At 36.1% G+C, this 25634-nt stretch overlaps 1 protein-coding gene across 2 annotated transcripts; it reads left to right on the top strand.

The window, feature by feature from the left end:
* The first annotated feature begins 2784 nt into the window (after positions 1–2784).
* LOC137952818 (dolichyl-diphosphooligosaccharide--protein glycosyltransferase subunit STT3A-like) lies at positions 2785–19931 on the top strand. 2 transcript variants are annotated; one of them, XM_068799889.1, is made up of 23 exons: positions 2785–3033; positions 3193–3255; positions 4083–4138; positions 4254–4325; positions 4559–4664; positions 4804–4854; positions 5220–5315; positions 5492–5551; positions 5645–5758; positions 6042–6128; positions 6293–6396; positions 6711–6806; positions 8413–8533; positions 12071–12151; positions 12253–12384; positions 12628–12861; positions 14331–14474; positions 15275–15461; positions 15552–15649; positions 18719–18798; positions 18894–18981; positions 19298–19387; positions 19513–19931. In XM_068799889.1, exons 1-23 carry the CDS (start codon positions 2917–2919, stop codon positions 19579–19581), a joined length of 2346 nt encoding a protein of 781 aa, XP_068655990.1. In that variant the 5' UTR covers positions 2785–2916; the 3' UTR covers positions 19582–19931. The 2 variants fall into 2 exon arrangements, with proteins under 2 accessions (XP_068655990.1, XP_068655991.1); XM_068799890.1 differs by having other exon boundaries at positions 2788–3033; positions 19516–19931.
* Positions 19932–25634: the final 5703 nt, after the last annotated feature.

Genomic DNA, 25634 nt, shown 5'->3' with positions numbered 1-25634 from the left:
CCCAATTTTATATAAAATGTATGCATAATTTTATATACAATTTATTTGACATGTATTTTTTGAAAAAATTTAAATGTATGTTGGAACTCGAACTCAAGACATGTATTTTTTGAAAAGTTTTAAATGAATGTTGAAACTCGAGCTCGGCTCGAACTCGGTTAAAATTATTGGGCTCGGGCTCGATAACAATTTTAGGCTTGAGGCTAGGCTCGGCTCGAGTTCGAGTTCGAAATATTTAAATCAAACTCAGCTCGAACATAAGCAGGTTTGGGCTCGGCTCGACTCGATGCCACCCCTAAATTGACCATACAAGGGTTACTTGATTATACTTGATGAAAGATAGCTCATAAATATTCTCTATATTTGATATGTTTTATGCTACGGTGGAGACTCAGTTTCATACAAAGGTTCAAACATCTTGGTCTAAAAATGCAAATGAGTATTTTTTTCTCTTAGTTTTAATCCCTATGTCACTAAAGGGATATTATCGACCAGTCTTCATGTGTTTACACCCCACAACAAAAGGGTGTGTCTAAAAGGAAAAACAGACATATGGTTGAAGTTGGCCACACAATCATGCTCTCAGTGAATGTCCCACAATTATATTAGCCCTATGTAGTTCTTATGACTTATTTTTTAATTAACCAGACACCCTCTAGTGTCCTACATGGTCATGCACCTTTCTCTAAATTATTTTATGATGTATCACTCTTTCCATTGACACCGTGTGTGTGTTTGGCTTCACCTCATTTGTTCATAATATGGAGCTTCACTAGAATAAATTTTTTCCTAGAGCCAATAAGTGTATTTCCTTGGGGTAATAAAAAACTTAGCAAGGGTATGTATATTACTCACAATTTCTAAATAAAATATTCATTTCTATTGATGTCATATTCCTTGAGGACCAGCCATACTTCTTGGCTAGTTCTCCTCTCGATTTTACACATTTTGCAGGTATGCTCAAGCCAAGTGTGCCCATTGATCACCAACTTCCACTAGATGAGCAACTACATGAGGACATTCTCACTCCGACCAACCACTCATGTGTACCATCTCCCGATACTCCTGAGGTAAGTTCTCCTCCATCCTCTCTAGTTATGTTTGGTCCACCATATGACACCCGACCTATCGCCCTTCGAAAAGAACCCCAAACCACTATCTCATCCACCTTCTACTTCACCCCAAATCTCCAATTATGTCTCTGCCCCTCAATTATCCTATCGCCCTTCATTTGTGTTTGCTATTTCATCGGTTGGATTTAGGATCCCATGCCAAGGTCCTCGACTAAGGAGGTGATAGAGGAGAGGAAAAAGAAGAGAAGAAAGAAGAGGAAGAAAGGAGAAAAGAGAAGAAAGAGGGGAAGACTAGAGAGAGATGGAGGGAAAGAACTTGGGAGGAGAAAAAACCAGGGATTAATTTGAGAGAAAAAAGGAGAGACTTAATGCTCTACCCCATGCCTTGAGCCTCTATTTATATTTGTGGAAGAAAGTTCACAATGACTATAATGCCCTTAGGACGACAAACTTTGTAAAAGAAAACAATAAATAGACGTACATCATCGTTCTTATTTACACCCTTGTGCCATATTTATGAAACTGTTACTTAATTACCTCATTTTCCATCTCTTGACATGGGAAATGTATTTACATTTGTGTCACTTCGAGATGTTTTCCAACACTCGAGGGAGAGAAAACATCGTAGATACTCAGCTTGCTGCATATAGTGGTTAAAATCTTGAATGTGTCTGGTTTCATCATAATATCTGTTACCTGCACTTGTAATGCAACATGTCCAAGTGATAAGATACTAGCTTGAAATTTGTCTCGTATAAAGTAGCAATCTTTCTTAATATGTTTCATCCTCCTGTGGAAGTGTAGATTTGAAGTGATATGAATAGTCACCTGGTTGTTGCAATATAATTCCATAGAAGCTCCTCTATAGAAACCCAATTCCGTAAGAAGGGATCTGATCCATAGAAACTCACTAATTGTGGGCCATATGATTAATCTTGTTTTATGTCCATAACTAACAAGATTTTGTCCAATCAATTAATCGTATCGGTTGATTGATCTTTCAATGTAAAACTCACTTGTCTGGACAATATTGATCGATTAATCCAAGTGAGATAATCGATCATGCTGTATGGCATAAAAAGATCATGTTCTAGATTATCAATCAATCAATTTAGGTTTACCAATCTTGTACACTTCTAGATGAATGATCATCGGCACAAGTTGATCGATTAATCCACTGCGAGTTCATCTAATTTGACTTGTAAAAGCATAATAATGAATAATCCTAATTGCTATAACATGTATGAAAATATATATATGGTATTTTAAAACACGAATGAATGCAATGTATGTCCTAAATCTTTGAATTTGCTTTGTACCTCGAATCGAAGGAATTTGGACAACTCTCTAAGAACTAAGAGTGAATCGTAAACTCTAATCTCCACTTTGTCTTCTTATTCCAAAAGTGCTTCTTCAAGAGTTGACTTTCCATAAAACTTTAGATTTTGAGATATATATCTCTTGAAGGTAAAACATCTGAAATATTTAACTTATTATTTCTATTAAAATTTATTATCATTCAAAGCAAGAAAGTAATCAACAGTGAAGAAACCTTGTAATGTAATATATGTTTTCTGTTTCCAGTGTTTCGCTCTAGCACACATGGCTGGCCAATAGGCGATACAATAGGGTACGCCCATCCCTGAAATTGCAATTCACAAAAGCGACTCGACCGGGTACTGTCGACTCAGACCGAAATTGGTGTTGGCGGTGTCGCCTTCGACGTTCCCTTAGTAGGCAAACACGGACACCGGTATCAAAGTCTTCTGAGAGTCGTCTCCCAGACCTAGAGAAAGACTCTCGCTTTAGCTTCTCGTCCTTGGCTGCTCCACTTCTAACAGCAATGGCGGACCAGGCGGAGACCAAGAAAGTATCCCTCAGAAACGCTTGGGGCAATGTTTTTGCCTTTTTCATTCTCCTTCTGATCGGAGTCCTTGCCTTCTCGATCCGACTCTTTTCTGTAAGTCCCCAAGCCCCCATTCGTAAAAATCTTTGTACTTTTGTTTATTCTATCTTTTGTTTCGAAAGCTTGGTTCAGGATCTAGCTGGTTGCTCCATTTGTTCTGTTACATTTGGTTGACTGCTGTGAATTCGAATAAATATGGCCATTTTTTCGCAGGTCATAAAGTATGAAAGCGTTATTCACGAGTTTGATCCTTATTTTAATTACAGAGTTACTCAGGTTTGTTTTCTTCTATCCTTTGTTTTCCTTTGGAAATAAAGGCAAGCTGTCCTTTCAAGTTGATGTTTGAAATTTACCTCGTTGATGCGCTCTTCTTTTCTGTATCTCGAAAAAAATGTACTGCACTTATTAAAATCATAACCACACTGTGTGCAAATTCGATTCACTATATGCAATCTGTGATCTAGTGATCCTTTCCTTTTCCTAACTAGAAGTACTTTATTTAAGTTTGAGCTAATTTTGTCAACGGTACAGATGATTCTCTTTATACAGTTGAAAGTCTTTAATGTCTTAAAAACCGTGAAGTTGGCCATAAACCTTTGCCGTTTGTCTATGGCATGACTGAAGAAACCAATATAGAGTATATCTAAGTAGTTTTAGGGGGTAGTATAAAATATACAGTAGTATTAATCTATTATCAATGGTTAAGTACATCTTAAATCCTTGTTTGTAGACAGAAAGTTGTAGTAATTTATTTACTCTTTTCTGGTGATTGTTGACTAATGAAGATGTAGCCTCGCTTTAGATTTCTGGTGCTACAAAAACCCAATATGGAATAGAACATGCTTTAGAAAGTGTTTTATGAAGGTTACTTCTAGTCATCCAAGAAAAGTAAAATGCTTTCAGTTTATGAATTTTAAAACAATCTTAGGATCACAGACCTCTCATGATTTTGTTATTTCATCAAGTTATGATACTGAAAATTCACAATTTCAATAACGGAGGAAGGCGTTTTTCTAGCCCTATGTTTATGATTTTTTTACAAGCACTTGGTTACTTCTTTGTTGACCATTAGTCTGTTGACTCTCTTGTTTGATTTATTTCAGTTTCTTACAAAGAATGGTATATATGATTTCTGGAATTGGTTCGATGACCGTACTTGGTAATAGTTACTGACCGCAATTAGGCTCTGTGATATAAGAAAAAAATAATTTTTTCAGGGACATTAAATTATATATTAAGCACTAAAGATTGTGATTCATCTCATTTGCCACTAGGTATCCCCTTGGTCGTGTCATTGGTGGAACTGTTTACCCTGGATTGACACTGACAGCAGGCTCAATATGGTGGTTAGTACTTTAGATTGGTATAGATAATTTACATCTTGATAGCAATCATCATGTATCGTTTGAGGCTCATGGTCATGCTCATATGTTGTAGTAACTAAATATTTTTGCCTAAATGCGTCTGTGCAGTTTCTATTGTACATGTTTGAGTTCATGCCAATATCCGTCCATGATTATGCTTGTCATGCTTGCCCATACTTCCATTGTCTTTTGGTGAACCTATTTACTTCTTCCAGGTTACTAAATTCCCTGAACATTCCTCTTTCGGTGGAAACTGTTTGTGTATTTACTGCTCCAATTTTCTCAGCCAATGCTGCTTGGGCTACATATCTTCTTACTAAGGTCTGTTTCTTCTCTGACATGTATTTGTTACCATTAAATGTCATTTGTTGAATTTCTCTTTTTTCTGAAAGGTTTTTTTGGGTTGATAACCTTCATTTTGGATGGTGTTAAGTTCTTTATGTAATTTTTTTTTTAATAGGAAGTCAAAGGAGTGGGAGCAGGATTGACTGCAGCAGCACTTTTAGGAATGGTAGGTTATATTCTCATTTTGTAGTGTGACATTTGATCATTTTAATTGATAAATGCTTTGAATTGACTTGGTAGTGGAGAATTTTATTCAGATTTCTCTTTAATATTCCTTTCCACTGGGCTTGTAACTGGATTTCTGTTCCCTATCTAATTTAGTAATCTTTATCTAAAAAAAAAAGTGTTACGATTGTATACTGTTCCCTTATGCAAATTATAATTTTATCTGTAGTTTTGCTACTATTCCTTCACGTTTACTATTTGTTTTTTGGTTAGATGTAGTTTCTTTTCATTTCCTCTTTAGAGATGTCCATGCTTATGTAGCATCATGTCCTATTATAGATGTTTTTTCTCATTATTTTCCTACAGGTTCCATCCTATATATCTCGATCTGTGGCTGGTAGCTATGACAATGAAGCTGTAGCAATTTTTGCTTTGATCTTTACATTTTACCTATATATAAAGGTCAGTCTTCATCTTCAAATGTGTTTCTCATCTGTGGCTCGCTTGATCCATTAGTAAACTACAATCCCAGTCTGTGGATGAAAACATTATCAGTTACTTATCTGTCATATGTGTTCCCCATGTATGATGAATTGTTTAATTTATATATAAATTTACTTTTATGGTCTTAAATGCAGACTCTAAACACAGGTTCCCTCTTTTATGCTACTTTGAATGCTCTCGCGTACTTTTACATGGTTAGCCTTTTACACCAACTTGGTACTCTTTTTTTATTAGGTATGGAAAAGGAGATGCACTAATGTTCAGATTTTTGTATGGACTTCTGTTAGGTCTGCTCATGGGGAGGCTATACATTTATAATTAATCTTATTCCAATGCATGTGCTTTTGTGCATTGTGACTGGTCGTTACTCATCTCGATTGTATATTGCATATGCTCCTCTGGTAAGTTTGTATTATTGGTCCTAAAAATTTGTAGAATTAATGATTTTTACACTTGCATCATACCTTTTTTGTGAGAAATCCTCTTCATTGTATGCTTTTCTAGAAGCTTTGTTTTTATAATTTTGTGGAGCCCAACCTAGGGTATGGGCTAGCCAAATATAGGATAGGTTTAAAGGCCTAGTTTTCCGTGTTTCATCAACTCTGGAACTTTTGGCGTATTGGCTATATACCTAACATTTGTTTACTTTGAAGCTGTCTATAACATTTTCCTTTTTACATGCAGGTTGTTTTGGGGACCTTGTTGGCTGCTCTAGTGCCTGTTGTGGGTTTTAATGCAGTGATGACATCAGAACATTTTGCATCATTTTTGGTAGGTTTCGGTCTGCTAACTTTCTTCATAATATACCTAATTTTGGTGTTAGGGATCTCAATTTTCAACTGTTATCTTTTCACTCACATTGTTTTTGCTCAATCTGCTAGCAACATATTCTCTATCATTTGCTTTTAGCTATGCTTAATTTTATAACCTTGCAGGTCTTCATCATTATTCATGTGGTGGCATTTGTTCATTACATCAGAGGGATTCTTACTCCAAAAATGTTCAGAGTGGCTATGACGCTTGTTCTCTCAATTGGCATGTAAGCCTAACAGGTCCCTTTGTCTAATAATAAATTGGCAAGCTGCATAACTACTGTGGAACCTAGTATTCAGTGGGCTTGCTCAAGTGCTGTAGATACTATTCTATTTGTTTGAAGAGATTGATATCAATATATGGGTTGTCAAAAGTTAAATAGGGTGTCTTAAAAAAAGTTGAATAGGGTATTGATTACTATGTTATCTTGTAAAATTGGTTTTGAAGAGCTGTGATAACACTCTTCTTTCTTTTTCAGCTCCTTGATCATGCAGTTTCATTTTTTGTATGCATTGTTGTTGATACAAGTTATAATTTCAGGGCAGTCTGTTGTGCAGTTGTAGCAATACTTGTAGCATTAGTTGCTTCCAGTCCTACGAAGGGATGGAGTGGTCGAAGTTTGAGTCTTCTTGACCCGTAAGCACCTTTTCCTATTTATTTTCATGTTGAAAAATCTCTTCTTATTATTTAATTAATTAAATTATTTTTTTTATGGAAAGGGAATTTTTAGACCTAGGAGAAGGATGCAAAAGTACAAATTGTATGTTGAGCATGGGACTCTCATAGTGTAAGATTCTGATGTGGCATAGTGCAGGATCTGGGCAGTAATATTGAATGGGCTAACTAGTAATCTTGCTCATTTGAGCCTTTTAATATAACTCAGCACTATTTCAAAAAAAAAAAAAAAGTTGAATGGGCCAACTAGTATTATCACAGGAAAACCTTTAGTAGAACTTACTATTAATTTGTCTTGCACGATTATTTATTTGATTTTTTTTTAAATATTTGTTTGAATACATATTGGCATTTTGATGTTACCAAATTAGGTTACAATATTTTGACAAGTTTGTTATTTCCATTGCTTGTGTTAAGAACAATTGAATATTGCTTTTATTGCTTCCTTGGGTGCATCATAGAAGAGAAATCCTGATCTTGTACCAAGTTAGAAAGTATTTATCCTCTATTGAGAATTGTGCATGTTTACGAGAAGATGTTTGACCATGTTGAGGGCACAACTTCTGCACGTGGTACCTTCCCATTTAAGTTTAACATACAGCTTTGCTTCCTTGATGTATTTCCTGGACTATTCACTAATGTTTCCCTAATCTATTTGGAAAGAGAGAATCTAGATGACTTTTGATGGAAAATTTTGCTCAAAGGTTCGTTTAGCTAATAATTTAATTAGCTATATGGTATTCTGGTTAGCCTTAAGGAGATAACTGTAGTGTAAGTCAAAAACTTGGAAGCTTATTGATGCTCTCTCGTGTGAAAGAATCTAATTACTTTCCTGATGTTTCCCTACTGGATGTCATTTTGCACTCTGTGATATCAGAGAGAGTAGATATCCAGGCATCAGTCAGCTCCATAGTGGGGAGAATATTATTGACTCTAATTAGGTCCGTTAGTGTTCACTGACACTTCTCAGCCTTGTTTTACATGTCCTCATTCGTACGGTTCTTCAAAGGGATTGCTTCTGTCTCATTGATGGCAACTTGGCCCTGGTGATTAGTTGTCAAAAACAAATCTTGGTGGCTAGAGGCTCTAATACTATAGAAATTCAAGTCATTAGCAGTCTTTTCTTCATATGGGTTCCTTGTTTCAGGATTGCTAACCATGCTGAGAACAGTGCTATGATGGATGTGCCTGCCATCAACTACTTGTCAAGAGCAACGACCTGTCTTTGTGACCCCCTTGTATTTCTCATTTTATTTGCTTTGATACAACCTTCTTTGTTGTCATGGGACTTGTTCTCTTCCTCCTCTATTTCTAGAATATCATGCAATAGAAAAGATATTTAATGAATCATTATTTTAGGACTGGTTTAATCTCTTCATGTGTAAAAATGCAGCTTGGCTATTAATCATAAGAGTTGCCAGTAAATCATTTTTTTTTGAATGAAAATCATTTCTATTAAATTTGATTTTATGTTATGATCTTTCTCTTATTTTTTGATTTGTATACCTTGTCAAGTTAATGGAGAACTTTGTCAATTAAACATTCTGCTTGTTCTTGATTGTGATAGAACCTACGCGAGCAAGTATATACCCATAATTGCAAGTGTGAGTGAGCATCAACCTCCAACATGGCCGTCATATTTCATGGACATCAATGTGCTGGCTTTCTTAGTCCCAGCTGGCATAATTGTGAGTATCAACCTTTGATTAGTAAAAGTTTTTTCATGTTTAGTACAAATGTTGCTAGTCAGTGACTGTTCTCCAAAGTATAATAGTATTTCTGATTGTGTCTTCCAGAAAAATGGTATTTTTTCTATTGGTTAAGGGATTTCTATTGAGTAGACGAGTTTAATGCTTCAGAAATTGCACATGGAAAATAAACTGAGAAACCAGAACCAACAGGAAGGTGGATATTGGAGGAGAACCTGGAATTTTTTTTGTGGAGGCGTCTCCGAAGAGAAGAGAGATGACTGAATGGATTGTGAAGACCTTTACTAAGGTACTTGAAAGGGCTTTGATCTCCACATTCTTTCTGACAAAAGGAATCCAAAGCAGATCCCTACTCGTGTTTAGGCACCATTACCATTTGGAGGGCAACACCTTGTTCATAATTCCAAGGCAATGAATGCCAAGACCCCCAAGATTCTTAGGCTTACGAACTTATTTCCACGTTACCTAGTGATGCTTAAAACCATTCGATGTGCCATTCCATAAAAAAACTCCTCATAATATTCTCAATCATGTATGCAACACTAGTAGGGCAGTGGAAAAATGATAGATAGTAAGTGGGAGTATCAGACAAGCAGGATTGAATCAAAGATAAGCCCTTTGACCTTCGAAATTAACCTTCCTTTCCAAGAGGAGGTGCATCTGAAACTTTCCATGATGGGATTTGTAAGAGTCTTGTCAATCCCTTTTTCAAAAAAGAGTCTTGTCAATCCAGCCAAATAAGTGATGTAGACCTAGGTAAGTGCTAGGTAAAGATCTAGCACTACAGATGTGGCTTACAACAATATTTGATCCATTAACTAGTCACCTTATCAACAAATATGTCACTGTATGGGGGCTTGCATGATTGTGTAGGAAGTTGGAAGTTCCTTGGGATGGCTTTGAAAAGATATTTTGGGTTCAAGTGCTATCCGAAAATGACTAGCCACTTAAGAGGTATATTTCCCAACCTTATAACACAATCATTTTTCTTAACACTTCTCATTATGGGATTTTTTCCCACTCAACACTCTCCCTCATGTCCAGGCTGTACACATAACGAGCCTGCGATGTGTCCACAACACACAACAATTTTGCTCTCACTTCATGGAGCCTAGAATGCACAAATAACTTGGGGAACACATATCGAGCCTCGACCCATGCACTCAACCTGCTTTCATACCAATCTTCCTTGTCGGCAAGTCCTGAAACACACAATGAAATGGAGAAAATGTGATTGAGCAATTTAGTGACTAAGTTTGTTGACAAACATTAAGTTGATAGGAAATTTTGGAACATATAATACGAAAGATAATAAAATTCCAGATAAAGGGTAAAGGTCTGCTTTTGCACAAACTGACGAAGTAAAAATCATCAGCTAAAGTAACCAATTTATGAGATGAGGATGGTGACACATTTGAGAAAATAGACGACATGTATAACATATGGTTGAAGGCTCTAGAATAAGGAAGGAGACGAAACATGAAGTGCAGACATGCTTGAGCTTGCCATTGTGCTATTAGCCATAGAAGTCGAGGATGCCGGAGTGGGTGGATTAGTGGTTAATGTTAGCTGATCTATGTGTTGCAGTATCTTCTGCAGTGTCTCGTGGGTGCTACTAGGCAACCCGGTCTCACTATTAACCACTTCTCCACTTCTAAGAAAACACTTGATTATCCCAAGTAGGATTTGCAAATTTATCCTAGCATTTATCTGAGAAGTGATTAGATCTGCCATAATGCATACATTTTCAATCTCCACAACCTCTACTTTTTCAACCACTATCACTTCTTCATCCCTTACCTCCAAGTTCTCCTCGTCTACCTCTAGATGATTCATATGGAGAAGTAGAGAAAAGAGATCTTAGGAGCAGCATCAGAGCTAGCAATAACTTTACCATTTCTAATTGCTCCTTTAGCACGAAAACTCTCTCTAATGTATGATCACCAACATCAGTCAGAAATTCTAGATAGCATTGTATTCAGGTCTCAACCCATCTAGCAACAGAGTAACCTGAATATGATTTTTCTCTCTTCGAAGCTTTGAGCTTTGTAGCATCCATAGTAAAAGGGTGAAATGTGCTTTGCAGATACCTCTCATCTCTGTAAAATATTGGGTCACCGTTCTATCATCCCTTTGACATACCAAAGAGCTTTTGCATATAGCTTGTAAATTCTTGAAAAATTGGTTTCTTGTGAAAAAAATAGCTTTCAAGGTGTCCCAAATCTCCTTTAATGTGTTACAACTCTTCATCTGATCACTTGGACTTTCCTCCATACTACTGTTGAGCTAAGTCATAACCTGACTGTCTTCAACTTCCCAATCATCATTAGGAGAGAAAAAAGGAACCTCACTTAGAAATTTCCGCTTCCCTTTTTCCTGAAGAAACATTTGAAATGACCTGGACCAATCAATGTAATTTCGTTTATTCAACTTTGTAGATATTGTTTGAATAGTATGAGATTCCTTGGAATTTGAATGGTCTGAGCTCTTGGAGGGTGTAACCACTTCAGCAGTGTCAGCCATTGAGCAATCCTCAACAAAATCTCACCAACACACTAGAATATAATATTAAAGCCATTGGCACCAAAATATTCACCACAAGTTTCTGTATTAGCTTGGATAGTTTAGTTGGGGTCTAAACAATACAGAAAATCAGGGCATCCAAACTCCAATTGCTACAATTGCCTGATATAAACCAATGATCCAATGAAAATAGCGTCAGAAGAGGATAAGTAGGGCTAACATCAGCTCTGATGCTGATGATGAAGGTTGTATTGGGCCTATATGACTTACTTAGGCACATAATTGGGATAGAAGATCCCAAACAACCCTCTAGGGGCACAAAAATCACATTAAACTGTTCAATTTACAATAAAAGCCTTCGACCCTAGGGTTATGGCACATAGAAACGAAAATAAAAGGTCTAATAACTTCATTCATCAGTAATTCTGGAGAATCCCTCTTCCTAGAGAGTATGTAGGTTTGAGAAGAAGAAGAAATTTGTTAAAAACCCATAACAATCAGATCAATTGCTCTAATACCACTGTTGGGTTGAGTCTGGTTTCATCCCAAAATGACCAACAACTTAACAGGCCTTTGCTCAACCTTTAACCTAGTCATTTTTCTTAACACCTTTTAATGTAGGACTTTTTCCAGCTCAACAATTATTTTCTTTTTTGACTTGGTATTTTTCCTTGTTGGGTACATAAATATTATCTGAGCACGATAACTTAGATATATGTCCTGTTATTGGTGGAAGCTTTGTTTGTATATAGGTCCTGTTATAAGTAAGTGGAAACTTTGTTTGTTTGATTCTACTGCCTGATTTGATCTTTGTGATGCTTTTGTGGTGGTTGGTGGAGTTCTTTGTTGAACTGTGTTTTGTTATTTAATCTTCCATTTTTTGTGGGGAGAAATATAAAATTTATTAAATATTATCAAATTATGTATAAATATTTTTGCTGCACCTTGGTTGCTTTTGATGGATCTAACGGCACAAGCTTCCTTATCATGCAGGCATGCTTTTTACCTTTATCAGATGCAAGCTCTTTTGTGGTCCTGTACATTGTGACATCAGTTTATTTTTCTGGAGTTATGGTGAGGCAACCATTAAGCAATTTGTTTCTTTCTTTCTTCTCACTGCTACAATTGTTTTTCTTTATGATCTTTTGTCACGATAAACCCTGCTTGTATTCCAGGTGCGCCTAATGCTTGTTTTAGCTCCAGCTGCATGCATTATGTCTGGAATTGCTCTTTCTGAAGCCTTTGATGTTTTCACTCGATCTGTGAAGTTTCAGTTACCCACATTGCTGGGTAATCCTCTTCCTGATGTAAGCCTTTGTCCTATTCCTTATCTCCTCTGATATTCTTCCATTGATCTCCCAGGGGGAAAGTTTTAAGAGTAGAAATATGATTGTTCTAATGGTTTTAGCTTATCAAATAATGATGAATGAGCTGTCATTGTAAAGGTTAATAATTTGTATTAATGGTCATCTTCGTTTCAACAAAAAAAAAAAAAAAAGTCATCCTGTGCCAGGGTTAACATTTCATGTATTGGTCTTGACTTTTTTAAGGCAGGGGATGCAATTTCGGAGCAAGCTGGGCTAGCAAAAGCTGAGAAGTCAAGCAGTGAAAAGGCTGAGGATAATCCAAAGGAACGGCCTTCAAAAAAAAACAGGAAAAAAGAAAAGGAAATTGTTGAAAAGGTTCCTCTTAAGACTAGGATTGAGAAGAGGCTTTTGGTTTTGCCTTTGGAGACATCTTTCATCGCTATCCTGTTGCTAATAATCATGGGTAGCTTCTATGTGGTGCGCTTGACCTTCTTTTCCTCTTTTACATATTATCATTTGCATCAGTCTCATTGGCTTGGATAGTGATGTCCACCTAATGAATGAGTGACACTGATTCTTCTCGTAATTGTTTTCATATTTTCTTCATCTTGATGATAATTTATTATGGATTAAGACAGGGTGAGATCTTCTAGTATACATGTACTAGTATTTGGCTGATCCCCTCCAATCACACAGAAATAATGATGGACGCCCATTTCACCATTTATGTGGGTCCCATTTAAATTGGAGGGGATTGGCTCTGTTCCTAGCATATATACTAGCAAATCTGAACTTGTGGAGGATGGGCTGGGTTTTGTGAACAGAAACCACAGTGGACTAAAAAATCTGCTAGCTTATTGTTTTCATATTACATATGAACACGTAAACTTTCTGTCAACTGAATAAATTCTTATATCTATTTATAACGTGCCAACTTAAGGTATTTCCTCCCTCACACACTTTCTGCATTTGAACAGGTTGTTTATGTTGTTATCGGTTATGGTATTGAGACCCTTAAAATATCATACAACACACCAAAATATGTGGTGTGTCTGTGCCATACTGGGTAAAGCAGATAATGAAATTTCAAAAAAAAAAAAATTAAAATCAGATAAGAAACTGTATTGGCACTGTGTTGTCCACCTTAAAATTTTAAATGGATTGGCAATACAGGCAACATGACTCAAAAGGCATAGGTTACAGAAAGTCCCTCCAGATACATTTTAGGTTGGATTTGTAAGTACTTGGAAAAATTGGGTACAAGGTTTCCTTTATAGTTGGTGTTTCTCATGAAATATACATTGTTTTCCTTCTTTAAATTTATGGTAAAACTTACACACCAGTAGTCCTGCAACTATATTTTGTATTGAAGTCTACAGAGTTATACATAGACTAAAGAAAAAATACTTAAATTGCTTAATTAATTTACCAGGAATAGTTTTATATTGAAAATATGGAATGAAAAACTGTTTTTAGATTTTATATGTCAAATAATGAAATGGGTCAGTTTTGGTATCTGATTTATTAACCATGTGCAATTTATTATCTTGTGTCAATTCAAAGAATTTGTTGTTTATTTGAGTGGGATCAGTTTGTATTCTTGTCGTTAATTGTTTGCGATTAGTTTGTCAATATGTGGAATTAAGTCTGTAATATGTGGATTCATCCCCCAGGCTTCAATATGTATTTTCTCCTTGTATGTGTTCTGGAAGTGTACTCTTGAATTGAATGCTGTTTAGCATATGGAGATGCACAATGTCGGTAAGACTAGTAGAACAAAGTACTGTTAGAAAATGGATAAGGAATGGTCTTTTTATTTGGTTTCAGTTAAATGTTTGCTGGTTAAACAAGACTTGATTGTGCTCATGTGGCATAATAATGCATTAGTTCCTTTTTTAGGTTTTTCTTTGCTATCGTATGTGCTGTTAAATCATTCTTCTTTGTAGATTCATTGTGTGTGGGCTGCAGCAGAAGCTTATTCAGCACCGTCCATTGTTCTGACATCTCAGTCACATGATGGATTGCATGTTTTTGATGATTTTCGAGAAGCTTATGCATGGTTGCGTCATAATACTGAGGTGGATGACAAGGTGAAATTTCTGCTCGTCTAGCTTTGATCTGAGTTTCAGCATGCCTCACATTTTTGTATTTGAGGGGGTTCTGGCCACAATTGGAATGTCTGAAACAAAGATTTCTTGTGATGAAGCAGCTCGAACTACAGGTGCATGTGTTAGTTGTCCTATGGCATGTCATAGCCATTGGTGTCTTTGTGTTTTGGTGGTTTAGCTATCAAACCACTTACTTCTTTTGAGAATTATGACCAGATTAGACACAATGAAAAGAAATACAATAGACTTTGAGAGGACGATTCAAAAATAAATGAAGAGAAAGAAGAAATAGAATTAAAAAAAACAAAATGGGGCGAAAACAAAAATCAGAAAAGTACCAACTATCAGATGGAAAGAGTCCCCATAAAAAAATTGTTGGAGGACCCCAATATTTGCAAGGGAATCCAACTGGTTGTCTTCTGTTTGGGTGGAAGTATTGGTGTCAACGTTGTGAGCAACTGTGTCCTTGATCTCCTCTGGAAAGCTGGACCAGTAACAATTAAAGTTAGCTAGTACATGCTATTATGTTGATCTATTAAAGTTGGCTTCATGTCTCATGATTGATTGACAGCATACCATCTACCATATGGTTTACCCTAAAGAATAACATACTTTTTTAGTTTCTCTTGTCAGTGGAGAGTAGAAACTTCAAAATATCTGAGCTATCTTCGTGAAACAATAGCAATTTCTGTCTGATTATAAAATATCAAAGTGAAATGCAGCAATATCTTCACTAGAGGTCCGACTGTTCATCTTGGTACTCATGAAAGATATTTTTCCAGGTTGCATCTTGGTGGGATTATGGTTATCAAACAACAGCCATGGCCAACCGTACTGTTATTGTTGATAATAACACATGGAACAATACACATATTGCCACAGTCGGTACAGCTATGTCTTCTCCAGAGAAGGCAGCATGGGAAATTTTCAACTCTTTAGATGTAAAATATGTTCTAGTTGTTTTTGGAGGTTGGTTTCTTCTCACTTTTGGAGTATTCATGTGATCTGGACATTGTTAGTATTTTCTGATTGCATGAATCTGTGATTATTGGTGTTCAGGACTGGTTGGCTACCCCAGTGATGATATCAACAAGTTCCTATGGATGGTTCGTATTGGTGGGGGTGTATTTCCTCATATCAAAGAACCAGATTACCTTGTAAGACCAACTTACGCATATCAGACCATTCAAAGAGAGATTTTTAAGTATCAGCTAATACTATTCTGGTTATTGATGGTTAATTATTGGCTTTTTACTTGGTTAACTTATGACTTTTTACTTGGAATAGCATTTCCTTGAAATTAGAATCTCATCATCCAAAGCTCTTTTAGTGCCATCCAAATCAACACTAGATATATAATTCTCAGAATAGTGCATTCTTTTGAGATTCAATTTCAATTTTCACATTTGAAATGCAACTCTTTCTCACATGATGAAGAAACTGCGATCTCACTCTTAAACGTAAATCTATTATGGCCTTCTCATGAGATCTAGCATCTTTCTAATTTTCAAAAGAGAGGTATGGTATCTCTCCGTTTGCAGATTTAATCAGAGCTGACAGACTTTCTTTACTGACTATGTGGAAGGACAAGTGAAATGATTTTAGTAGTATCCTGTCTACTGTAAACAACTTTTCAATATTTAATTCCATCTTTGGTACACAGAGTGTGCATTCGTCCTGTTACATACATTGTACACCTTACATTTGGTAACGTATGTATTGTTGCTCTGTGTATACTTTTCTACATAAATGCAAAATTCACTCTTTGCTTTCTTTGTTTGATTGACAGAAAAAATCACCAAACTAAACCTGTTATGTTATAGAAAAGCCACCTTACGGGGTTATTGTTGTAGCCATTTGTTTGAGCTAACATCCACATAGACTGAATGAGTTTCTTACCCGTGTATGTGATGAGATTACCCGGTGCAGTTTATTATAGTACAATTGTTGGATTCAGGTGAGAGAAAGAGTGAGCACAACATTGAAAGGAAGAGAGCAATGGGTAGAATGAGATAAGAAGGAATATGTTCTCCACGTTAAGGTGATGACAATGAAGGAGCATCTTTTGTTGGATTTGCCTCATTTTCTGCTAGAACATCTCTTTTTTTTATGCTATTGCTTCCTTTCTCTGCTGATACCTTGAGCAGGCTTGTCCACATGAGGGTGGTGCACAACAAGAGAGTCCTGGAATAGGGTGAGTGACATCTGAGGTACTAGTATCAGACATGGGCATCTCAATGCAAGAGCGAATGGAGTATATTGAAAAACTGTGATGTTTGTTGAGATGTACATTTTCCTAGTCTTTAGAGTCATGACATTTCCACACCTCGTAATGGCAAGAATAGCCCAAGAATACACATTTTACCAATTATGGGGGATAACGTTTTTGCTATTGACTCAAACACATGAACCAAAAATACATGGGTAATACAAGAATAAGTCAATCTGACTGAAGAATGCAAATCTAACTGCCAATCACAAATAAAGGGAGACTTTTCTGTGAGACCTCTTCTTGTGAGACTCTTGTAAGACTCCATATTAATTCTGGCTTTATGAAACTTCTTTTTGTAAGAGTGATGTAAGACTCTTCCATATCTGCTCTTCAACAAGCATGAAATGGCTTTGTTCTGGATGATCGATCATGCTTTATAATTTTGGCCTATGCACTTCTAGATGATCGATCATTGGCATAGGTAGATCGATCATCCAATGATCGATCATTCCAGTGTCAGTTCATCTTATCTGATTTTTCAAAGCATGAGAATGAATGATCGTAAGTGCTTTAACATGTTTGAAACGTGTATGAATGCCATATGTTCTAAAGCTCCGAATTTGCATTGTACCTCAAATCGAAGCACTTTGGACAACTCTCTTTTACATGGACTGAGTTTTCACATTTATCAATAAATCCTAAACTCTAGTCTTCACTTTGTTTTCTTCTTCCAAGGGTGTTTCTCCAATAGTTGACTTTCCATGAAACTTGAGGTCTTGAATGATTTGATTCATTTTGAAGCTTTAAACCTTGAAATGCATGTCTCTTGAAGGTAAAATATCTGAAATACTTAATTTCAATTTGTCAGCGCTATTAGGTTTTGTTATCATCAAAAGCAAGAAAAGAGTCAACTTATGGTCAACAATGTTGATATAAAATTTGTACAAGACCTAATAGCGCTGACCAACTGTATGTCTTAAACATGAATTTCTAATAACAACATGAAATTCATTATAAATTAAACAGAAGATAAATCGTACCTCCTTCCATACGCTTCAAATTCCTTCGCTCTGTTTTCTCGGTGCTTCCGATCTCTGAGCACTCACGGCGATGGCACTGAAGGGGCTTGAGAGTGACGAGACAGGGGACCGAAAACCATTCTTAACCGAAGCCAACCTCCCATCAAGGTTATTATAGTTTTCTTCAGGTTCTCTTGAGTTTTGGCCTGAAATTTTTGTCTTTCATGGCTTTTCCTAAAGATTCGTCCTCTTACTTCCAATGTTTCCAGCACTTCTTCTTCCTCACTTTCATCTTTGCTTCTGGTAACATGAAGTTTTTAGTTCTAGTCGAAGTCAACCACAAATTATCTTGTCTAAAAGTTCTGTCCATTCTCAAGCATTTATTGTTGGGACAGAAATTCCAAATCCAGATTATGTTTCCTGGATTTGGGTCACAGAATTTCCAATTCTCATACCATGTAGAATTGTTGGATTTAGGTTAGAGAAAAAATGAGGAAAAAAAGAAAAAGAAAATGAGAGAAGAGATATGGAAAATCCTGAGTTGTCACTGATGGTGATGGCTTTAACTAACTTCTAACCCCCTTTTTATATTAAGTGAGTTTACAAGTGGACCAAATGCCCCTTAATTACATAAAAAATAGTACTGAAACTGATTAAATAAAAACAAAATATATACATAACTATCATTAGCAACTTAAGAGAGGACTAAATTTACCACAACTACCCTATGGAAAAAAGACCAAAATGCCCTTCCAGGCTGCATTTTTAGCATTTATTATTATTGTTGTTGTTGTTGTTATTATTATTTTATATTAATTTTTTTGATTGATTTGTGTTGGTTTTGCTCTTATATATGAACCATTATTGAATATTTTTTTCCATTGTAAAACAAATGTACTTCTATGGTAAACCCGGTTTTTAGAGATTACAGCCACATGATATTGATTGGAATCAGCTGCTAGTGTTTTTGATTCATTTTGACTAATAACTGTTAGAGGGATGGTCAATATCGAATCGACTCCGAGGCCACGCCAACAATGTTGAACAGTCTCATGTACAAACTCTCGTATTACAGGTATCACATGGTAGTTGGCTTCAGCATTTTTATTTTTATGGTAAAATTTGGAGTGGGGAATCTTGATACTTTGTCATTCTTTTCTCTTGCCTAAGATTTGTGGAAACAGATGGAAAGGCCTTCGACAGAGTAAGGAGAACGGAAATTGGGAAGAAATACTTCAAATTGACTTATTTTGAGGAGGTATTGTCCATAAACAAATTTTGACTAGTGATATTTTTGTGGCGTTTCTGGTAACAGAAATTGGCAGTAATTAATTGCTTCACCAAATTTCTTCTTTTCTCGGAATGTGTCATAGTTCTTCCTGTGTGCCTTTGTCATAAATTGTTTACCGGTGTTCAATGGAAATAATCAATCAGGGTCTGTTTGTCATCAGTGGCATACTAGCATGACTTCATACTTGTGTTCTCTTGGCTGTCTTAGAAGCATGAGTTGATTTACTGTTGAAATTCTTTATTTTGTTAATCAATTTACTTCTTTAAGCTTATAATGGTCACAGGTATTTACCACACATCATTGGATGGTCCGTTTGTACAAATTGAAACCTCCAAAGAATAGACCCAAAGGAAAGACAAAGAAATCAAAATCGGTATGTTTATGATGACATATTCAGCGGTTCTCTTTGGTAATTGTAAGAACTATGTACTTTCCAGCGGTTCTGTAGTGTTGTAAGATAATGTACTGTCCTCTACTTTTAACTTATTCTCTTTTCAGCAGACTTCAAGATCAAGCTCCACAGCCAGTGGGAAGAGGAGTCAGAGTAAACGGAATCCATGGCACTAAGAACGCATTCGGTTAGCATTTTTGCTAATAAGTCTTTTCCTCCCACATATATAGGCATGAACCAGTGTAGGCAAATCCTTCTTTTTCTTTTTTAAAAACAAATTCTCGGAGTAAGTAGTTTTGCCTATTAGATACGTTGTGATGGTAATGATCTTGTAGCCTTCCTAGTAACTTGTAATGCCTTGTGGCTTATTTGTAGAATGCTCCATTCTTGTTAGAATTTTATATAATAGAGGGAGCATGTCAAAAAAAACTTAGAAGCAGGTTAGTGGCATTTTTCTGCCACAGCGGGTCATGTCAAACTGTTCCATGGATTATAGTGCATCTATTGAGTTTTTTTTTTCCCTTCATTCAAACGGATTAAAACATTAGTTTTTCAATGAATTTTCAACTTTGTCTTCTGGAAAAGAAGGGAGGGGGGGTTAAGTTTGAGTCGAAAAATATAGTTATTTAGACCATTGTTTATTCTTGGAAAACTTATACCATATATGCAAACAATATATAAGAACAAGTGGCATGTTCAAAGCCTGGTTTGTTTATTCTTTGGTTACTTTACCTGGTGCCATTGACGCCCCACAGTACTGGGCTTGGTGCCCTTCTTTGAATTGTCAATATACCTTGTGACTGACACTCAGTGCCGCAAGTCATGTAATTAGTCGAATCTGGACCACATCTGAACTTTTGAAGCGACAAGTTAGTCATGCTTTCTCTTGGCAGACGGAAAGTCATGACTAGATGTTAGATGTTTTCACCCCCATTTCCATCTCCTCTTGAAGCGTAAGTCTCATTATTTTTGCATGTGACTTTTATTAATTCAAAAACATCCCCTCAAACGTGAAGGTGAGTAGAGGAAAAAAAAACTGTGCCTGCAATGAAATACTGGTTTTTCATGGTAAATTGGTGTTTTTTCTTGAAAAGCACTGGTTTTACTAACACTCAAAATCGTGGTTTTTCAAAACAAATTAGTGTTTTAAGTGATTTGAGAATCATTGCTTTTCACTGCAATGTTTTTTCTTGAAAAACACCAATTCTCAAATCATTGCTTTCCCTTAGAATCACTGTTTTTCATGGAAAATCAGTGTGTAATGATTTTAGCAGCATTACTTTTCACTTCAAATCAGTGCATTTTCATTTAAATCAAATGTGTGAAGCCTAATATCAAAATGATTGGTTTCAAGATCCCTCCAAAGAGAGTTGTTATTTGATTGTACCATCTTTTCAGATTATTTACGAATAATTGCCTGAATGCACATGTGGGGGATTGTAATGAGAATTTTTTATGAGGACAAAAGAAGGAGAAATTTTGAAGAAAGCATATAAAAGTGCTTCAAAAGGGGGAATATAAAAACTCAAGGAGAGTCCTTGAATTTAGTCATGATTAAGCACTCAGTTGTGTTCATATTTTCATATGCTTAGAGTGTCTGTCCTCATCAAAAGGGTGAGGCCGGTCTCAAGATCCCCGTAGTCGTGACAAGAAAGTATAGAGAACTCAACATAATAGGTAAGGCATAGCCTTCCGGCTAAAACTAAAAGAAAAGAAAAGAAAAAACAAAAAATAAGAAAACAAGGCTAGGTAGAGAAGGTTATCCAACTGGATCAAACCTTCTTGAATAATGAGAGAAAATATATATTGTTAAGTACTTGTGTGACCATTTGATAGACCACACCAAAGACAAGAATGAATACAGCAATATGAAGGTCAATCAGTGGACCCACAATCAACCAAAGGACCCATGCAAATAGGGATGCAGCAGTTTATGAAGGTCAATTTGTCAACCCAAATCAATCAGTTGACCCCTAAAAATAGGTCAGAAAAAGTTTATGAAGGTTATGTGGTTGAACAAGACTCTAACTAGATAACTTGGCACTCTAATGGCCCGTTAATTGAGCGAAGTCAACTAGTTGAACTACCATCAATTGGACGACTAGCATGAAGTCACAAGTGTAAAAATGTTTAACAAATTTGATTTGGCCAAGAGAGGTCTCTAAAATATTTCACCGAATTGTCTATGTGATTAGCAAGTCACATAGAAAATAAAAATTTTAAGTATTTTTTCATGAATTTTAGTTGAGACTTCATCGAGTTCTACAAAAGGCCAAAATGTCCCTTTAAAAACACCAACACTTTGAAATTTGAACATTGAAAAAAGGCTTATTCAAGTGGAATGCTCTCTCAACTCCTGAGGTTTTCTACGACCACTCCAAAGTGCTCTCTTGCTTTAAGATCAAATTCAAAGATTGATTTACCTTTCAAAAAAGACCACCCTAAAAACAGAGCTAAGGGTTTCTAGGTTTGTATTTTGAAATCGGTTTGCATAGCAGCTTTGATGGATAGTTGCTATGCCTCAAATCAGATTAAGTATCATCCTCTCGTGCTATGGTTGTTGTTTTGTTAGTCATTGAGGATTAGAGAAGCTGGTTCGGCCCTTGGTTTTTTTCCATAAGTACGTATGAAAAAAAACCAATCTTCGACCTGTCCATGCATGTCTTGAACAAATAATAAGTTATGTACTTGATATCTGGTTTTCTTCATGAGTCAAAAGTAAAGCTTCCATCTTTCATACACACACACACACGTGCTAAAGCTCTTCTTGAACAGTTCTTGATTCATGCTAGTTGCTTCACCTAAGTTTCGGCCATTGATATTGAGAAGAGAACTTACCGTTGTGCATGGAAGAGCAGCAAAAAATTTGCTTGGTTCATATTACCATATTGATTGAAACCTTGCATGTTGAAGATTGGGTTTGCTACAAAATACCTGATTTTTTTTTTTTTGAAAAACCCTTCCCAAGAAGTAAGAAATTGAAGTTCTAGAAATTCAAAAAGAGTAAAGCTTGGTTGGACTTGAATTTTCATGATTCTGACCTGTCTTTTTTTCCTTTAAGGTAGAGTTTGTATCCAATTGTTAAGTTGTGGAGCCTAATTAATGTCCTACGCTGAGTTGGTCGAGGATCGACCTATGTGGTCAGGTCGCCGTGGGGGTTGGAAGGGGGGCGGGAATCCCCCCTCACTGGGGTATGTGGGCGGAACCCTTGCCCGGGCCACAATATATTAACTATTATTTCATTAAGGGCTATTTGGGAATTTTACTCTTGTAATGCGGTTGCCTTAATTTTCTCTTTATAATTGAGGGACACCACTATTAGGGTTTTATCATGTTATACCAAAGAGCATCTCGAGTTGAAGCCCGAGAGGTTAGAGAGAAACACCTATAAGTGTATGATTTCTCTTGTGAATTATTTCATCTTTATAGTGGATTACTGCATCAGCGGAAGATAGAACATAGTCTCACCTTGATGCGAACCTGTATAAATCTTGTTGTGCTTTTTCGTACTTGTTTTTTCCTTTCTTCCATATTTATTATTATTGCTCTCATTAGTTTGGAATTAGGGTGTCTAATTCGTAACACCAATTATTATACTTACTCTTGAGGAAGCTTAGAACACGTTAGTGTTCTGATTCATAAGGTTTCAACATGGTTGAGACCCTGCAATCTAACAACCGAGACCTTGCATATGCCCTTCATGAGTTCTTAATGAGTTCTTCATGACAAAGAACCATAGCCTATGATGCACAAGTTGTTTGAAGGAAATTGAAGCATTGGTAATTGATAATTATGCGATAATCTATTGATGAGCCATTCTACTTCATAGAGTTGTTGATGTATTGCATATTGATTTGAGAAAATATTAATTTTTGAATTTGTTTTTCTAGAATCGTGTTAAGAGTATTTATTCATGGTTGATTTTTTTTTCCAAGTATGTTTAGTAAGAGTGACTTACTCAAGATTTCTACTTCCACTTAAAGGGTTATCAAATTATCTGAGTTGGTCAGAATTTGTTAAGCAATTTCTGGTTAGCCGAGATTTATCTGATCACCCAAATAAGCCTCCCCATCTTGTTTATGAAGAGGAATGAAAATGGCTTAAAGAAGACACCCTTGTTATTAGATGGTTGACTAATAGCATAGAAGAGAGTGTAGCAAATAATGTGGTTCACTTAGAAACATCAACACTTGTGCAAAGCTCTATTCCAGTTTTGAGAGCTACAAAGTTGTATGATATTTTTCAGATAATGTATAACACCAAATAGGGGGAGGATTTACATGATAATTTTTTATATATTTTACGGCCTTATGCAAAAAATTGAGCTTGCCCAAACATATTCTATTGATATTGCAGTTCAAGAAAAGTAACAGGAAGCAGTGGTGGCTGCTATATATGTTGCAAATATGAACCCTATCTTGAAATAGTTAAGTCTCAAATTCTTAGTTTTGTAGCCTTACCTCATTTGATGACATATGTGCCACAATGCTTCGTATTCCCAACACCTCCTCAACCACTTCTACCGATATATCATTAACCATGTATTTTCGAAATAGGGGAAGGAGTACCAATAATAGAGGTCAAGAGAGAAATAATAGAGGTTGAAAAGGAAGGGGTGGTAGGACAAGTCATAGTCCTCAGAGAAGAATTTTTTTGTTAAAGTGCATGTATGGAAGAGTCTCACATGACTCTCACTACAAGAAATCTTACAAAGCCAAAATTCATATGGTGGAATCGTATAGGAGTCTCACAGGAGGAGGTCTCACATAAGAGTTTTAATTAAAGGTGTTTTAGTTATGTTAGTCTTCTATTTATATTCAGTTGTTTAATTATGCTAAGACTTATTTTTAAGCGTCAAACTTTGGGTGTAATTGGGACAAAGGTAATTTAATTGTAATTGGACTCTACTACTTTTCTCTATTATAAATAAGGGCTCATGTACTCATATTACGTAAAGTTAGTGAAGTTTTTCTCTTTTCCAGTGTAGAATTTAGGACTCCATCACATTGATCTCGAGCAAAAGAGGGACAGGAGAAGGAGATGAAGTAGAAGAAGGAAAGAAGAGAGAAATGAGAGAGGGTTTAGAACTCGGCTACCAAGATAAGGGAGAATAGAGCTTGGACGAATTTGAGAAGAGAAGAGAGGACTTAATGCTCTGCCTCTTAGCCAAAGGCCGCTATTTATAGTTTTTAGAGTGTTTGTTACAATGACTACAATGACCCTAGGGCTACAATATTTACAAGAGAAGAGACATAAATAGACATATAATTATATCTTCATGCCATCTTTATGAGAAGTCTTCTTATTTACCAAGATATCACCTCTTGGACGTGGGGGCTTGAGCCCATCTTCAAACACTCCCCCTCTAGATGGAAGAGAGAAAACATCATAAATACCCATCTTGCCACATATAAAAGATAGAATTTTAAACGTAACCAATTTTTTAAGAATATCTGCTACTTGCTCTTGAGATGAAACATGTTTGAGGAAGATTATACCTGCTTGAAATTTCTCCCATATAAAATGATAACCACTTCAATGTGTTTTGTCCTTTCATGGAAGACCGAATTCAAAGTGATATGAATAGTTGATTGGTTATCACAATATAGACCCATAGAACCTCCTTTATAGAATCCCAATTCGGTAAGAAGAGACCTAATCCATAGGAGTTCACTGACTATGTGAACCATATCCATGTATTATGCTTCTACATTAGATCTAACAACCACATTGTGCTTCTTGGTTCTCCATGTAACCAGGTTCCGTCCAACAATAGTGCAATATCCAGAGGTGAACTTCCTGTCATCAAGTGATGTAGCCCAATATGCATCTGAGAAACCTTCTATGTTGAAGTGGCTATTTTTCTTATAAAGTGATCTCCTTCCTGTAACTCCTTTTAAATATCATAATATCCTCTCCAAGTCTTGCCAATGGGTAAGTTGTGGTTTATGGATGTACTGACTCACCACACATATGACATATGATATGTTTTGTCTAGTTACTGTGAGGTAGATAAGTTTGCCCACAAATTTTTGATATTTACTAATATCAATATCTTCTCCAGAATTTGCACATAATTTAATATTGGGATCCATAGGTGAGTCACCAGGGCGATACCCCATATTTCCTGTTTCTTCAAGAAGGTCCAAGACATATTTCCTCTGAGATAATATTATCCCATACTTGGATTGAAGAACCTCAATGCCCATAAAATACTTAAGAAGTCCAA

Source organism: Aristolochia californica, unplaced genomic scaffold (genome assembly GCF_029961685.1).
Source record: "Aristolochia californica isolate CCGP_79_NKW_82.1479 unplaced genomic scaffold, dmAriCali1.0.hap1 SCAF_16, whole genome shotgun sequence".
Taxonomy (NCBI): Eukaryota; Viridiplantae; Streptophyta; class Magnoliopsida; order Piperales; family Aristolochiaceae; genus Aristolochia; species Aristolochia californica.
Note: the sequence above shows the minus strand (reverse complement) of the source record. Positions and strands in the feature narration are given on the sequence as shown.

What these genes read in the sequence shown, in the direction of transcription:
- LOC137952818 (XM_068799889.1), top strand. Translation starts at nt 2,917, where the DNA reads ATGGCGGACCAGGCGGAGACCAAGAAAGTATCCCTCAGAAACGCTTGG. An exon ending in TACAAACTCTCGTATTACAG is followed by an intron (nt 18,799 to 18,893) that starts GTATCACATGGT and finishes CTCTTGCCTAAG; the next exon opens with ATTTGTGGAAACAGATGGAA. An exon ending in AATTGACTTATTTTGAGGAG is followed by an intron (nt 18,982 to 19,297) that starts GTATTGTCCATA and finishes TAATGGTCACAG; the next exon opens with GTATTTACCACACATCATTG.